Source organism: Letharia columbiana (genome assembly GCF_014066305.1).
Source record: "Letharia columbiana isolate WasteWater2 chromosome Unknown Sc0000012_s0, whole genome shotgun sequence".
NCBI classification, from domain to species: Eukaryota; Fungi; Ascomycota; class Lecanoromycetes; order Lecanorales; family Parmeliaceae; genus Letharia; species Letharia columbiana.
In genome coordinates this window covers 520,562-535,567 of record NW_023501050.1, presented here as the reverse complement: position 1 = coordinate 535,567, position 15,006 = coordinate 520,562, and the positions used below count along the sequence as shown (strand labels likewise).

General features: G+C 50.0%; 8 protein-coding genes across 8 annotated transcripts; 5 read left to right on the top strand and 3 right to left on the bottom strand.

Moving 5' to 3' along the window:
- Window positions 1-366: 366 nt before the first annotated feature.
- On the top strand, window positions 367-1,393 carry HO173_004712 (uncharacterized protein; the record flags this gene model as incomplete). The annotated part of the gene is made up of 2 exons (XM_037306634.1): window positions 367-601; window positions 1,137-1,393. 2 exons carry the CDS (start codon window positions 367-369, stop codon window positions 1,391-1,393), a joined length of 492 nt encoding a protein of 163 aa, XP_037166572.1.
- Window positions 1,394-1,886: 493 nt separating this feature from the next.
- Window positions 1,887-4,930, bottom strand: HO173_004711 (uncharacterized protein; the record flags this gene model as incomplete). The annotated part of the gene is made up of 7 exons (XM_037306633.1): window positions 1,887-2,616; window positions 2,670-3,233; window positions 3,282-3,457; window positions 3,511-4,007; window positions 4,056-4,489; window positions 4,541-4,668; window positions 4,727-4,930. 7 exons carry the CDS (start codon window positions 4,928-4,930, stop codon window positions 1,887-1,889), a joined length of 2,733 nt encoding a protein of 910 aa, XP_037166571.1.
- Window positions 4,931-5,332: 402 nt separating this feature from the next.
- HO173_004710 (uncharacterized protein) lies at window positions 5,333-6,927 on the top strand (the record flags this gene model as incomplete). The annotated part of the gene is made up of 7 exons (XM_037306632.1): window positions 5,333-5,340; window positions 5,506-5,535; window positions 5,605-5,767; window positions 5,924-6,199; window positions 6,255-6,326; window positions 6,372-6,409; window positions 6,474-6,927. The coding sequence occupies 7 exons, from the start codon at window positions 5,333-5,335 to the stop codon at window positions 6,925-6,927; spliced, it is 1,041 nt and encodes a 346-aa protein (XP_037166570.1).
- A 494-nt stretch (window positions 6,928-7,421) lies between these two features.
- HO173_004709 (uncharacterized protein) lies at window positions 7,422-7,871 on the bottom strand (the record flags this gene model as incomplete). The annotated part of the gene is made up of 3 exons (XM_037306631.1): window positions 7,422-7,569; window positions 7,629-7,765; window positions 7,821-7,871. 3 exons carry the CDS (start codon window positions 7,869-7,871, stop codon window positions 7,422-7,424), a joined length of 336 nt encoding a protein of 111 aa, XP_037166569.1.
- Window positions 7,872-8,143: 272 nt separating this feature from the next.
- On the top strand, window positions 8,144-9,122 carry HO173_004708 (uncharacterized protein; the record flags this gene model as incomplete). Its single annotated transcript, XM_037306630.1, has 6 exons — window positions 8,144-8,159; window positions 8,231-8,245; window positions 8,382-8,483; window positions 8,553-8,569; window positions 8,621-8,671; window positions 8,730-9,122. The coding sequence occupies 6 exons, from the start codon at window positions 8,144-8,146 to the stop codon at window positions 9,120-9,122; spliced, it is 594 nt and encodes a 197-aa protein (XP_037166568.1).
- Window positions 9,123-9,202: 80 nt separating this feature from the next.
- Window positions 9,203-9,698, bottom strand: HO173_004707 (uncharacterized protein; the record flags this gene model as incomplete). Its single annotated transcript, XM_037306629.1, has 2 exons — window positions 9,203-9,559; window positions 9,609-9,698. 2 exons carry the CDS (start codon window positions 9,696-9,698, stop codon window positions 9,203-9,205), a joined length of 447 nt encoding a protein of 148 aa, XP_037166567.1.
- Window positions 9,699-10,206: 508 nt separating this feature from the next.
- HO173_004706 (uncharacterized protein) lies at window positions 10,207-11,650 on the top strand (the record flags this gene model as incomplete). The annotated part of the gene is made up of 2 exons (XM_037306628.1): window positions 10,207-10,275; window positions 10,388-11,650. The coding sequence occupies 2 exons, from the start codon at window positions 10,207-10,209 to the stop codon at window positions 11,648-11,650; spliced, it is 1,332 nt and encodes a 443-aa protein (XP_037166566.1).
- Window positions 11,651-13,305: 1,655 nt separating this feature from the next.
- HO173_004705 (uncharacterized protein) lies at window positions 13,306-14,900 on the top strand (the record flags this gene model as incomplete). Its single annotated transcript, XM_037306627.1, has 3 exons — window positions 13,306-13,320; window positions 13,379-13,950; window positions 14,099-14,900. 3 exons carry the CDS (start codon window positions 13,306-13,308, stop codon window positions 14,898-14,900), a joined length of 1,389 nt encoding a protein of 462 aa, XP_037166565.1.
- Between the last annotated feature and the right edge of the window lie 106 nt (window positions 14,901-15,006).

The following is a 15,006-nucleotide window of genomic DNA, read 5'->3' as shown; positions in this document are numbered from 1 at the left end:
TTCCCTCTCTTCCCCATTCTATGCCCCAGAACTATCTCTACTTTCCTTTCCCCTTTCATAATTCCGCCAGAGATCCGGCTCCACCTCTATTGCCTACTCCTTGCTGGGCCCTCCTGGCTTCGCAAAGACTGGGAAGTCTCCTTTACTTGACATCATCCAGAGCTTGCGGTCGCAAGCTGCAGATATCTCCCTCCCCTGGATATTGCCACCCTGCATACGACAAAAGTCGTGAATACGGAGGTCAGGGAAGTTTTTTACTCTGCGAATACCTTCAATCTACAGGTCCCTCCGAGCTCATCACAGTCGATCAAACCAAGTATTCTCCTTTTCTCAGCTCCCTCCCACTTTATTAATTTCGACCAAAGAATGAAGGAATGGAAATTCACGCCGCTCTCCGGAAAGGCACTGGACCTCACCAGAGACAGGAACTTCGAAGAAACCAAAAATTCAACCCCACAGGAAGCTCTTAACCTGATCAAAGAAGTCAAAGATCCCAGGGAATGGACCATCACGCCAGAGACATTTGACCTCATCAAAGACATCAACATCTCCTCCTCTGTCGTCGGCTTCCCGGAAGCCGAAGGCTATGATTACAGTAAAGGTTCGCTCAGCAAAAAAAAAAAACCATCGTCAAGAAGCTACAGTCCACCAAAGCCAGAAACAGCCCTGTCGACCCCGACCATCCCTTGTCGAAACTCTCTCTCTTCCAAGATTCCAACCGCCTCGACAGAGTTCAACCCCACAACCATCAGGTTGCCCCCCCAACCCCCCCCCCTAAAAAAAAAAACATCGTCCGCCATCTCTTCCCCCCGCAATCGCAACGACAATCAACGATCGCCGCCCACACTACCACTGCGCCCTTGCAGCCCGCTGCCATCAACCAAGCAAGGACCTGCGACCCACACCTCGGTCCCGCGACCTCAACGCACGGAAAGGTACTCTACCCCGGTGCCCAAGTCGTTCAATCCCAGCCTCGAGAACAAGGTCCCCAGATGACGGGCGCCGAGAACGCATCCGGCTTTGGGATTCGAAGAGGACCGGTCGCACGGAACGATTCAGCATCGCCGACGTCGGCACGGGCTGAGTGCGAGCATTCATTCATTCATTCATCCATTGTAGTGACGGATCCCGGCCAGGTATTCATCCCATCATCTGCGTCGAGACCATACGTATCCCACTCAATAGCGGCGGCGTCACGCTCGAAGCCGTAGCTCCATCACCCAATCAACCAACCAAGCAACCAACCAAAATACAGCTAGCTTCCCCCCTCTCCTCTCTTCTTTCTCGGTCATACGACGCTGCAATGCCCGTCGTCTCCTCTCCCGGCTACGGGACGGGGATGCCGTACCTGGGACAGAAATCCAAACGGTGGATCCGTGCGCACGATACGTAAAAAGGCACGCACGATGACGCATCTCGAACCCGGCTCGAACCGGCTCGGTGAGGTGAGGTGCCTTGATAACATTCCGTCGGCTGGATGATCTGAGAGCCCGGGCGAGAATCTTGAGTCAGTGACCTATGTACATCAATGGGGAAATCATGTGGGGCGATGGAAGTGGCCCCGGGGCACGGGTTCTTGGAAGCCGAATTTGACGGAAGAGGGAGGGTTCTGGGTTGGATACGAGGGAAGAGGTGATCAAGGGAGTGAATGGCTTTCGGAGTATGAGAGGTAGGGGTGATCCGTCGCTGTATTAAAGTATGTTCAACGGTCGAATCATACATACAATGCAAGGCGCTCTATATCCTCAGACTTAGGTACAGTTGAGCCATATGAACACGAATTATGTAAGTCGGAGGAATGAAGCTTTGGCACCCTATAGTGCCTGAAGCTGGTGTCCTCCATTACTATTATGAGATGCATTAACCTCCGCAGTCCTTTACATGGGTCACTGGCCACTCATGCCATGCATTTCGTCCGGGTGCTGCCCCTGGTCAGGGTCAAAAGTCGCAAATCCGTTCATCTCGCCCAGCTGCGCCATGTCCCACTCGAGCGTCATCGGCATCTGCCACAAATCCTGCGGCACGAAGGGCTGCTGAAACGAGCCCATATTGAATGGATCACCAGTATACTGCTGCCCATCCATATTGATGTCTTGGTACCCATTCATGCCGTTCGAGGGCGACGTTATATTAGGGAAGTCAGCGCCTGAGAAATCGACGGGAAGATTCATGTCTGAGAAGCTAGGGGAGAAGCCCTGCGGATTAGGGTTCAAGGATTGGCTATTTAGATCGCCGTTGAAGCCAGGGGTGAAGACGCTCTGGGGTGTAGGCGCGTTATTTGATTGCGGTGTTTGTGGCGCGTTGCGTTTCTGTGGAATTTGTTGAGTGTTTTGTGCTGGGTCATCGTCATTGATCTTGCTGCTTCTTCGTTTTCGGCGAGAGTGAGATTCCTTGTCGCTTCTCTCAAGGACAACACGGGCAATACGCTCAAACTCGGCACATACGCCTAGCATACGTTTGACTCCGCCTTGTTCTTCGGTAACGGCAAGGAGGGAGAGAAAGTTCACGACTTGGTTCATTAATTTGACATCAGAGCGGGTGCGGGCGTCTTGAGGATTTTGGAGAATATTTGCGAAGAGAGTGACCAGTGCTGAGACGGGAAAGTAAAGTATTAACCTGGAAGAATATCAGCAAGCTGGACGAACTTTGACTTGGTGTTCGAGACTCACCAGACGCAAGAGTAGTCACCCTTGGGAATGTATCGTATGAGGTGGATGGAAGCCCTTGCAGCTTGTACGCACAAGGCTGCTGACGAAAATACTCTCGGATTTAGTGGCCTAGCATTCAAGCCTTGAATTGCGTAATTCGATAGCCGGCTCGTCCAATATCCGTGGTGGACGGACATGCGATGGATGGTCGTCAAGCAATTGTAGTAGGCGAAGTGGAGGACAACAACGTGGAGGATCAACGGAGTGTGAGATGCTTTGATCTCGTGCTCTGGTCGGAAATCAAGGGGTATGCTGTCTTTCCACTCTTCGAGTTCTTTGTCGAGTTCGCCAATAGTGTTCAGTAGAGCACCGTCAGACTGTTTTGAAGCTTTCGTAGAGTACAATTGCTTGTAAACCTTGCTCTCAATGACGGCAAAGGTGCACATGAACCTGAAAAGATTAGCTTTTCCCTTGCCGTCCGCCAAAGGTATGTTTCCAATATTGTCAGCGGGGTCGACTGTCGGCAAATCAACATTCATGTCATCGTCATCTTGCGCTGGCGGTCGACCCGATCTCAAGCAGATACTGGTTCACGTTAGTCATGAGAGATCAATTACACTCTGCTAAGCTTACTCCTTATCGAGGAGGTAGGCAATCCAGAATACCCGTTTCCGTTGCTCGATCTCGACTGAATTCAGATTGAAGCCTGAGCCGCGCTTGTGCAGGCCTATGCTATTCGCTAGCCGAATTGCGGCGGCGACCAGGAAAAAAGAAGGTTGAGGATTCGGAGTGCCCATTAGGAAGAGAGCCTGCGTACTTCGGGTCAGCGACGTAAATTTGTAATGTCTACGATGAATTGTACCATGCCAAGGAGAGCTTGCACACTGAGAAGATCTGTATTCCGCATTGTAAGCTCGGTGAGTTGTCCCATTGCGTTCTTCAGATAGCCCCACGCCTTCTGATCGTCCTCTTGTGGCACCATGTTGCTCATTATTCGTAGTCGATGCCCGATAGCCAGAGCAACGTTAAGACTAGCCCACCACCCTGATCCTTCGTAAGGATTTCGTGAATAGTGTTTTCTTACCAAGTGCATGAATGTTGGTTCGTGGAAAAGCGGAAACATGCAATTGAAGTTCCCGAAAAAATCTTTGAGCAAGGACAGTGCCTCGTGTTCTGGCGGCAGTGGAACGAACGCCCTTTTCTCGAATAAATCATTGAAGACCTCAGGCTTCCAAAAATTCCATTTGACCTCGTTCACATCCGCCGAGGCTATCATGTCTTGAAAGGAGCTATCCCCAGTCTTTTCGTTGACCCATTGTATGCCTTTAGGGGAGAAAATGGAGAAGCCAGAGGAAGATCCTGTGACATGTAAGTGGCAATCTATGGCTGGCGAAACCAAGGTCCTACCGATATATCTTGTTTCACCACAGTTATTTGTGACTAGCGAGCACATCATATCTGATAACTCCTCAACCGGCTCCCCATTTTCTTTTGGTGGTTCTGCAGAAGAGGCTACAGATTCTCGTGATGTTGGCAATCTGTCCGTTTGGGGGGTGTGGCGTGGGGAATCGAAGGTTCGCGGCTGACTCCCAGATTTGGAGGATACATCCGGGGTCCTTGTCGGTGTATCACCACTGCTTTGGCTGAAAGTCTTGTGTGCCAACCTTTTCTCTAGCGTACCTGGATCAGGCCCATCATCCATTGCCTTATTTGCTAAGAACCTTTCCTTCATTTTCTCTAGATCAGGCACATCTTCACTCTCTTCGTTGAGTATCCCGGAGAGCTTCAGTAGAGACTCCATCCGACCAAGACGGTTCTCTAATCCTTCGATGTACTTTGCGCTGCACTTTGATCAGCGTCCAGGAAGCCAGCAATTAAAGTGGACCACGTACCCTTTGGGGGGATTGCGCTTCTTCTCCACCTGAGTGAAGATACACTCTGTTTTGTAGTTGAGACAGTGTGAGCATGCCGGCATCTTCCCATCACACTTTATTTTCTTCTTTCGGCACATATCACACGCCTGACACCATTGTCAATGCCCTCGGTCGACAGATTGGTAGTAGGGGCCAAGTACACACTCGAGCTATCCTCCTTCTCTTCGCGTCGTTACTCTCGTCATGACCTCCATCGTGATCCTGCCCATCACCGTCTGCGAAGTCGAAACTGGGCACCGTTGGCGAGTCGTTGCTCTCGTTCCCACCGAAGTATTGAGGGGGGGGGTTTGTGAGAGGAGGGAGATCAAAGGAGTCGCGCTGATGGTGGGGCTGTTGGTACTGATCCATAATGGTATTGTGAGGCTATGAAGAGTCGAGATAGGATAGGAGTGGAGAATAGGAGTTGCGGTTAAGGCGAGGACATTTTCTCTCTGCTGACTGCCAAGCAGGTCAGTGCGGAGCTGTCGTGGGTGATAGATTACAAAGCGAGAACGGTGAGACTGAAGGGTTCGTCACTCTATCATGATTGGTTGGAGCGTTGTTGATATGGGACAGAAAATAAGTACAACATGCGAGGATGTCACTCATGTAAAGTAGGCTGCAATGATGCGTCGTGCACAATAGAGTATGATCAGTAAGCGCGCCCAAAGGATGATCGACAATCGCGGCTCGCTTTGAACCCTGAGCCTCGCTTAAATTCCTCTCTTCGCATTTAACTATCACCACGGAACCTGCGCTGAAGCTTCCATAATGAATAGGTATAGTTGAGTAGCTTAGAGTCTCTTCTTCTATCTTTCCATAAGCCATACTCTATCTGGGCGGCGATAAGTCGGTCACAAGAAGGTCGCATCTCGGGGTTCAAAATTCTGACGAGTGCTGCCGACATAGGAAACAGAATGAGTAGTACTAGTACACAGTGTCAGATCCTCTAGACCACCACCTGATAAGACAATGTAAGTCATAAATGCATTATGCAAAGGAGGACGCCGGTAATTGGACGGGGAGGAATTGACATTCGGAAGGCCACCTCTCAGCGCAGCCGAGCTCGTGAAGCATCCTGAATTCCAACATGTGACATGGGCTCTAGAGCCAGCGAAAAAGGGGAAAATTGCCGTTGCAGAGGGTCGCGGTGGGCCTATACAGATATCCTATCAGATTCATGGCAATGGTCCGACGAAGCTTGTGGTGGGTACTACGTCTTCTCATCACTTCTCCATCAAAGCAGAAAGAGCCCTGCGCTCTTCTGCGTCGAAGGGTGTTGGTACCAACGTAGAGATTGCATTGTCGAGTGGCAGACGATTTGAATAGAATTTTTTCCTCGGAGATTGATACAATTGCTAGTGGATTATGGGTCTAGCAAACTTCAAGACGACATGGCAACGGCAAACCAAAGACTTTGGCCATGGTCAAAACACGAATCGAGATCAGAGCACGAAGTATTCCTGTTTGATCTTTGACAACAGAGGCGTTGGAGAATCTGGCAAACCGCTAGTGCGTTACTCTACTTCTGAAATGGCAAAAGATACTTTGGAGCTCATCGATCATGTTGGATGGACATCTCAACGTCAATTGCATGTTATTGGAACTAGCTTGGGTGGTATGATTGGTCAGGAGCTTGTAATGTTTTCATTCCAGTTTAATAAGGAAAGCTCCTTGCTGAGCCCAGATGTAGGCTTTGATGGTGCCTGAGAGGATAGCATCGTTAATTCTGATATCGACTGCACCAAGACTATTTAGTACAGTGGTCAGTAACCCCTCTCCCAGGCCTCAACAACGCTGAAACTTCTAGGGCTGGTTACAAAACCTCAGAGATAGAGTAACTATGTTGTTCGCCACCCTTTCCTTTTAGTCCGTTGTAGCAGATGCCTAATCACTCAAACTTGCCATTTAGTTTACCAAAAGCCATAGACGTTCAACTCGACTCCATAAAAGCACGCACATTCAGTCAGCCCTGGCTCAACGAAACAGACGCAGAAGGCCATTTTCCCACGAACGGCGACCGCTGGGCTGCCCAAGAACTGGCAAAACGACAAAATGTCGAGGGTTTCACGAAAAGGGGCTTCATTCTTCAAGCAATAGCCGTCAATTGGCATCACAAGAGCGCAGCGCAGCTGAAACAATTAGGGGATCAAGTGGGGAGAAACAGAATTCTGGTAATCCATGGGACAGAAGATCGAATGATCACGCAGCCGCACGGCGATTTGTTGGTGAAGGAGCTTGGTGGAGAGGAGAACGGTGTGACGCGGTGTGTGGCGGAGGGAAGGGGCCATGGATTACCAATGGAATGGAGAAGGGAACTTACAAAAGTGATTGCGATATTTGTGGAGAAGACGGGGAAATTGTAATGACGTGTGAGTCTGCACAGGACAGAGAAGCCCCGATGCTCCAGTGATTTCGACTGATCACCAAAAGGGGTCAAGAGAAGTAGCCACAAAGGTCGATTGTGGACTGTTGACACCTCGCATCCTTGTTGAGCCGTCAAGGTCGGCTAGAGTCATCGTTTCCCGCGCCATTCCTTCACCAGCTCCACTGCCACTGCTATTGCGGTTTCAAGCAATTTGGTGGAACACAGGGAAATGGTGAGAAGGAAGCGAACGCGAAACGTGATTTTGGTTTTAGGAGGGGAGACATTTTGAACTCTAATCCCCGGGATATATCCATAGATGCTCTCCAAGTCGCCTCCCGTAAGCCCCAGCAACTCCATTAATGAGATCCCTGATCAGATATAATCGGTCGAAGCCGCCTTGTCGTCGTGCTCAAAGCCGCCAACAAAGTGTCACTGGCAAAATCAACTCCACGCTATGCAGCAACTCATATGTTACGACCCAAATCGCGTATCTCATAAATGTCCCGAACTCTTCTCCAGCAACTCTTTCGCCTCATTCACTTTCGTAGCCAAATACGGACTTCCCCCTCTATCTGGATGGTTCAGCAGCATAAGTTGTCGATGATTTTTCCGTATTTTCTCTTTTGTAAGCATGCGCTCACTGTTCACCAAAAAGTCAGCTATCCATCAGTGTATGTCTTGCTATGCAAAGCATCGTACTTGAGCTGTAATATCAACGACGCCTCCCTTCTATTCATCCTAGGCTCAAAGCCGCCTTTGTAGTAAGCCTTGCCCAAAGCGCGCGCGCCTGCTGCTCCACCGCGATATTTTCTGAACGCTACTAGGCCCGCTCGCCCCTGCGCATTCTTGTCACTAGATAGCTCGCTACCGCAAGAGGTGGATGAGGCTTACTAAGAACGCAGCAGCAGCAACTCCTACTCCCACTCCTATCACCGTCGCCATGCTTGAGCGGGGCTTTTCTTCGGAAGCCACTAGTTTTAATGTGGTTTTAAGATCGGAGAGGTCACTGCATCACCAAGCTCGACATCCAGAACAGTAGTGGAAAGGACCTGGTTCAAGAGAGCGGCGATGTCGGATTTGCCCGCAAATGATAGACTAGCTTCAAAGAAGCTAGCGTCGGGCTTCAATATCTTCCGCTCCCGGTCTTGAAGATATTCGCACGAACTTTCCAGTATCTGCCTCCATATTTCTCATAAATCCACAGCGACGCAAAGATGAGGGTCGAAATCTGTCAGTGCTCCTCCTATATGAGAGTTATAGAGATGGTACTAATACGTACGTTAGGTTACTTCTGTTCGCAGCCTATCTATCCCTCGGTACGCAAAGTTCTGACATGAACGTCCCTGTTTGGAGTCATAATATATGCTTCGAGGACCTTCTTACTCGCGAAATCTGTCTTGCAACTTCACTCCTAGCCTCAAGGAATCAATGCTAACTCCTGTATCTGCGTAGAAGGGTACATCTGCCGTCTTCTTCTCTGGATTCCTTCGGAGCTGACAGGGGCAGGTATAACCTTCGTGCGCAATGACGCCAAGCAATTCAAATTCTGCAGATGTACAGTCTCATTGATCCTCTCCTTGTGTGAAGCATGACGAAGTCGAGCCCAGCTGACACACTTGATAGCAAAATGCCACAAGAACGTATATTAGCCCATCAGCACGAATCTGCTTACCTGCTAAGTACCCCCACAGTTCAAGATGAAGCGCAACCCAAGGAAGCTGAAGTGGACCAAGGCGTTTCGTGTAACCTTGATTCCTGTCCCAATTCATTTACATGAAAAGCAGCTGACCTTACCGCCAGAAATCTGTTGGCAAGGAAATGACCGTCGACACCACCCTTCAATTTGCTGCTCGCCGCAACATCCCTGTTCGCTACGATCGCAACCTTGTGTCTGCAACGCTCAAGGCTATGCAACGAGTCTCGGAGATCCGGGCAAGGAGGGAGAGAGTCTTCTTCAAGAACCGCATGGCTGGTAATAAAGAGAGGGTGAGGGCTAGGAACAGGAAGTTGGTGGCTGAGAACGAACATCTATTGCCACGGCAAAGAGCAAGCGAGACAATGGCTGCAGAGATGGAAGAGCCGTTGGAAGTCGAGGCGATGGAGGTTCCGGTGCAAAAGGTGAAAGAGAAGAAGAAGGTGAAGCAGAGGATGAAGGTTGGGGGTGGCATGGAGGACAATATGGATGTAGACTGAAGTGCTGGTGCTTGATCCTCTACGATACTAATTTCAAAGCGTGGCGTTCGGAGAACGATAGAAATGTTCTGTCTAGGATGCTAATTGTGGGCATCACAATCGAACCCTCCTTTCCCTAGATGTGCTTTTTCAGGCTCCGTCAATCCAATCTCTACATCCTTCTCCCGAGCCTCCGATGTATCTTTTTCTCCTCTTCTTTTCTCAGGTTCTGGAGTTCTGTAATTACCAGCCCCTCCTCGACCATAGTGTCCTAGCTCTGGAGGCTTGTTTTCCTGCATCGATGGAGTGACATCAATATTCGCAGTAGTGCCTGCTGCTAGCATATCTCTCGTCGTAAAATTTCCAGCACCACCACGACCAGATGTTGAGAATCTGCGACCCTGACTCTCTAGATCTTCGATTCCTCCACTGGCAGCATTGCGCTGGGCTTCGACGTCCTGGAAAGTCGTCAACGCGGCGTGGTGAAACGGCGACGAGTTTTCTCACCTTACTAGTCTCTTTGGAAGCCTTCTCCACGTCTTGTGGAGTGTAAAAGTTGCCAGCTCCTCCTCTTCCGACCTTTTGATATTCCATCATGCATTGGAAGAATTTCTAGGGTCCGGATATGGTATAAACGTCACCTTGCGCTGCAGCGCGTGGGGAACGTTGCCAAGGCCGTTTACCGATAGGACAGTCGCGGCAGAAAATATCCGTCGTTGGTCGCCACTACATCCTCGCATCTCTCTTTCGCATTGGTAGAGTGTTTCCCGAGAATCTCCATATTTGTACATATTAACCCAGTCAACTGACCCAGATCTCTGGATTGCCAAAGGGCGGAAGACTCCGAGAACCAAAGAGAGCCGTTACCACTGTTCTCCGCTTGCTCGTTTTGCCAACCACCTTCTTCATTGGTATATTACTTTTCCGAGTTCATGCAAGATTCGATGACTCTAATATCTGATCTCATTCACTGGTCAAAGACGTAGCAGACTCAGGACCTTACTCCCTCACCTCCTGAAATCTCCCCATCCTTTTAGAATATCTGGTTTGACTACCTTTGTTATTCCCCATCAAGTCTCAGCGAAAGAGTTTCACATTCTCAAGCATGGTTTCACGAAAGAGCCATCCTAAAAGCCGCAATGGTTGTGCTAATTGCAAGAAGAGGCGAATTAAGGTAAAAGCAATCCCATTGCCCCAATCTTCCCGGCTCTCTTATGTTTGATCGTACCTTGCAAAAGTGTCTACGATTGTCGTTACTAACACTTTATAATCTTTGCTGCTGTCAGTGTGACGAAATAAGACCTCGATGCTCCAACTGCGAGAAACACTCGATAACCTGCGACTTCTCCTCACACGCGCCTAAGAGCTCTTCAACATCTTCGCCGCAAGAACTTCGACACCGTAATTCGGATGCCAAATCAGTACCGTCGGTGCAAGGCAGCTCGACCGACCAATCTCCTGCACTGCTTCAGGCTCAGCAGTCTCTATTCGATGGTCCAAGATCCCATTTGCCGCCCCTACAGATGGCGGAACTCGAGCTTTTACATCACTTTACCACCGAAACCTGCTACACCCTTTCGGACCGGCCTGAATCCCACGAACTATGGAGGGTCACTGTTCCCCAGGTAGCTTTTCAACACGACTTCCTGATGCGAGGTATACTGGCCATATCTGCACTTCACCTTGGCTGTCTGAGACCGGACAGACAGACTGATTGGGGTCATGTAGCCGCCAAGCAGCAAGACGCTGCGCTAAGTTCTTTCCGGAAGATCATGACAAACATGGACGAATCGAACTGCGATGCTTTCCTTGCACTCTCTTCACTGATAGTGGTTTACGGCTTCGAGTCTCCCAAGGCTTCTCACAGCCTCGGCATGTTCAGCTATAAGGGTCAAGATTCTGATGAATGGCTTCCACTTATCCGTGGCGTCAACTCGATTATCATGTCCGTTTGGCCCTGGATCAAGAACGGTCGGCTAAGTGGCCTTCTTCATGACCACATCCAGGAGCCGCCTCAGACCGAGCTACCGAGTGTTCTGAGTGAGCAACTCACACACCTTGCGGACATGTGCGATCGCGCTTCCGGTGGACCCGAGGCGGTCAACGCCTACAAAGCCGCTCTTGAAACGCTCAGAGTCTCGTTTGTAAGGATGAACAACAGGCCCCCTTACGAATGTGAAGTTTCTATAGCGTTCTTATGGCCGGTCATGATACCGCAGGAGTATATAATGATGTTAAACGAGAAGAGGCCAGAGGCACTCGTCATACTGGCTCACTACTGTGTCATTCTCCACCATCTTGATGACTACTGGTGGATGAGAGGATGGGCAATGCATATCATCGATAACATCCACCGCGAACTCGACGAGAATTGGCTCTACTTCGTCCAATGGCCCACCAATGTCATCTCCGTCGACCAGAAGGTCCTCACGAACGGGACTTTGCAGAATCCGATTTCCGGAAATCGTGTCAGCAACAACTTCAATACAGCGATAGATTCGTCACTGAATATTCCGAATGAAGAGGCCAAAGCCGGAAATGACCGATGAAGGCCGCGGACTCAATACGTCCTCCAATATACTATAAATCACGAAGCAACTCGGCCGAGATTGCGTCCGCTATCTATTTGAGCAACGTCTAATGGGTCTCTCGGGTCGTCGTTCATTTGCTTCGATCTTGCTGTCTAACGGATACTACTGCATATATGTTCGACTGCCACACTCACCACCACACAGCGCGCACCATAATTTCCACACAGCCTTGAGCTTTGCTGAAGGGTGGTATCATGATTCCCAGTGTGGAATCTACGGGAAGGAGGGAACGTGATCTAGGGCTAAAACGGCGAGACGCTTCGGAGGCTGCGATTGGATCTCCACTCGATAGCGCGATGGCTTGCGATGGCGTGCATCGTGACCGAGGAATCGCGGAGAGCACCCACCCTTAAAATCGATTTTGTTGGTCAACACGTTTTGACTTGTGGGCCGTGCTCCCTAGCATTCTTCGTGGAGAGCGTTGAATCGAGACATATATTGGGAGATTTTACGGAGAAAAATAATGCTGATGAAGCGAAACGTGCAACAAGCAGGAGGATGGCACGACTACGATGAGATGGATTTCATTGGAGTTCCCCGTTTGAGCTTCGGGTTGCCCGCATTAGACAGGACACTTGTGAGGACGGAGGAGTGATCAGCGTGGGGCGCTCTGGCTAAGTCGGGCTAGGCAGATCATGTTCTAGCCTCAGGTACCGTATTTAGGTATGGGGATTTGGCATCAGGACCCGAGGTGAAATGGTTTGTGCTTCGGACGAACATGACATGGTGGTGGAAGAGAAGTAACATGACACAAGGACTGGAACAACGTACGTACAAGTATAATGATAAATGATGATTATGATTAGGTATGATTCGAATCGTGAGCAAGTATCGTGACCATTCAAAGCGTTGGGAAGGAGGGATGTCCCGCATTGGAGGAATTGAAGATTGCCATGGTTCTTGCGCAATTGATAGGAGTAGCAGCGCGTGATTGGGCTCGGAGCATCTGCTGACCCTACCTAAGTAACCACCAGTTAGCGGCTCAGGTAGCGTAAGGATCGCCCCCAAAGTCTAGGCAGGTCCCCCCCCTCTTTAGCCTGCCCTCTCTTCCCAGTTCCTACCTTACCTTACGTGCACCACCCCCGCAGCTGGCTGCCACTAAGGTAGTGCACCTGTGAAAGCCTTTCATTATTATGATTATGATTATTTTATTTCTTTCCCAGAATAATCCTTCTTCTCTCTTTAATTGTCCCTGTGCTACCATCTCATTCATCAGCCTCTCATTCCTTCCCTTCATCACTCTGAGCAGAATTGCATTGCCGAGAGCAGATTCCCTGGTCTCAGGCTGCGCCTCGGTCTCCATCAGGAATCAACAGGGCTACCACCAGCGGGTTTTTGACAGCTACCCTTCTCTGATGAGAAACCGTGCTCACTCATTGCCACTAACAATACAATCTACTGCATCATAGAGCACAATACTCCACACCTGCTCCGACTCTGTTTGCTTCGAAACACGAGCAATCCTCAGACGTGTGTCACCTGCAATCTCGAAAACAGCCCCGAGATCACGAATGTTGCCTATTACCTAAATCCGGTCAACTTCTACATCTGTGGCTCTCTAGGTCTGGCTTGTTGATCAGAGCCATCGACCAAGAGAGCCAATATACTCCACAATGGCCAGCTACAAGGTATTCCCCCCTTCACCTCAAAGACAAACAGCCCTCCGACTAATGATTATTCGAGCAGGAACCGCAGGTCAACCGCCCTCAGAGCTCCCACAGACTCTCGGTGACCTCTACGCCCTCCTCCAATACGCCAATTCGTCATGCTACATCGAGATACCACTCTCACTCGGTCTCTCTCGGGGCTGTCAATCCGTCCCACCGAATTACCAGACGCAAGAGCATGAATGCAAGTACATTCAACAACGTCGCGGTCATTGCAGCTGCACTCAATGATATGGACGACAAGGGTTCCGCTCCCTCGAAACGCGGAAGCTTGAACTTGAAGACCGCTGCAAGTAGCCGAGGCGTCGAGTCTAGCAGATATGGTGGTTCTAGCGGTGACAGATATCCTCTGGGTGGGCTCGCAAGCAACAACGAGAATGCCAATGAAGAAGCAATGGACGACGAAGGATCCGTTATCGAGGATGACTTTCTACCAAGTGAGAATGTGAGCACCGGATCGAAAGCAAGAGCCAGGCGTGCAAGCGAAGGCTCATACCTCACAAAGGGCGAGGGTAAAAGATCAAGTGGTGAACTTAGATGCGAGAAATGTGGAAAGGGTTACAAGCATAGCAGCTGTTTGACGAAGCACCTGTCAGTATTTCCTGGTCTTCCCGTCATCCAGCTGTTTGCTTTTACCGTTCTTCCCTTTGTGTCCAGGTCTCTCCGAGTGTGAATACTCTTTGGTATCCGGTCCGCTCCGACGTCCAAGAGCTCTTTTGTTGACATTTGCTGTTTGCAGGTGGGAGCACACTCCTGAGTGGATATTAACATCAAAGCTTCTTATATCCAAGCATCAGCAAGTCCAATTGCTTCAAGCTGCCTCGGTACTGGTTGGAATGAACCAAGAGACAACAGCAGCCGAAGACACGACGAAGCCATCAGAGAGCGACCACTCATCTGCTTCTCCTGCCGCATCGGGATCCTCGGACGTAAGAGAAGAAGAATACTATATTAGCTCAGCTGAGACCACGCCTCCTCCCATGAACGAGCATTACGCCATGGTAGAGGATGCAGACAGCAGTCGAAGCAAACGACATAGCGGCAACAGCTCATCATTCTCGAGGTCTTACCAATCTGCTCCGTCATTCTCGCTGCCCGCTGGTAGCAATTTAAGCCAATACCACCAGCAACGAAGACCATCTTCATCTGGCGTTGCATCTGCAGAGGTAGATGAGGAAGAGGCGGGCTTGGTGGCTGCTGTTGAATCCTTGTGCAGCTTTGGTACCTCAAGGAATGGCTTTGTCCCATTTCCTGATGATGTCCCGCCGGTGCCCCCTGTGCCCGCTAAGTACCGCGAATATAACGTCAACAGGCTATCGGGCAATTTGGGACAACTCCCCGAATTAGCCTTGTCAGCCCCATCCTATCAATCGCTCTCCAATGAACAAGATATGAAGAAGGGGAACAGCCACATTGTCCACGTTCACGAGGACTACGATTACGATGACCACTCCATCTCTCACGGGCGAAGTGATGAAGAGGACGATGGGATTTTCGGGGCAATGGAGGGTGTAACTCACGAACGCCTTCCCCGTGCCTGACCCAAAACGGCCACGCAAACCAAGAAAGTCTTGACCTTCCCAGAAAATCCGTGACTACAAAATAACTCAAGACAAGAGTTTTCACGACACTCCCGTTTGTCCTCTT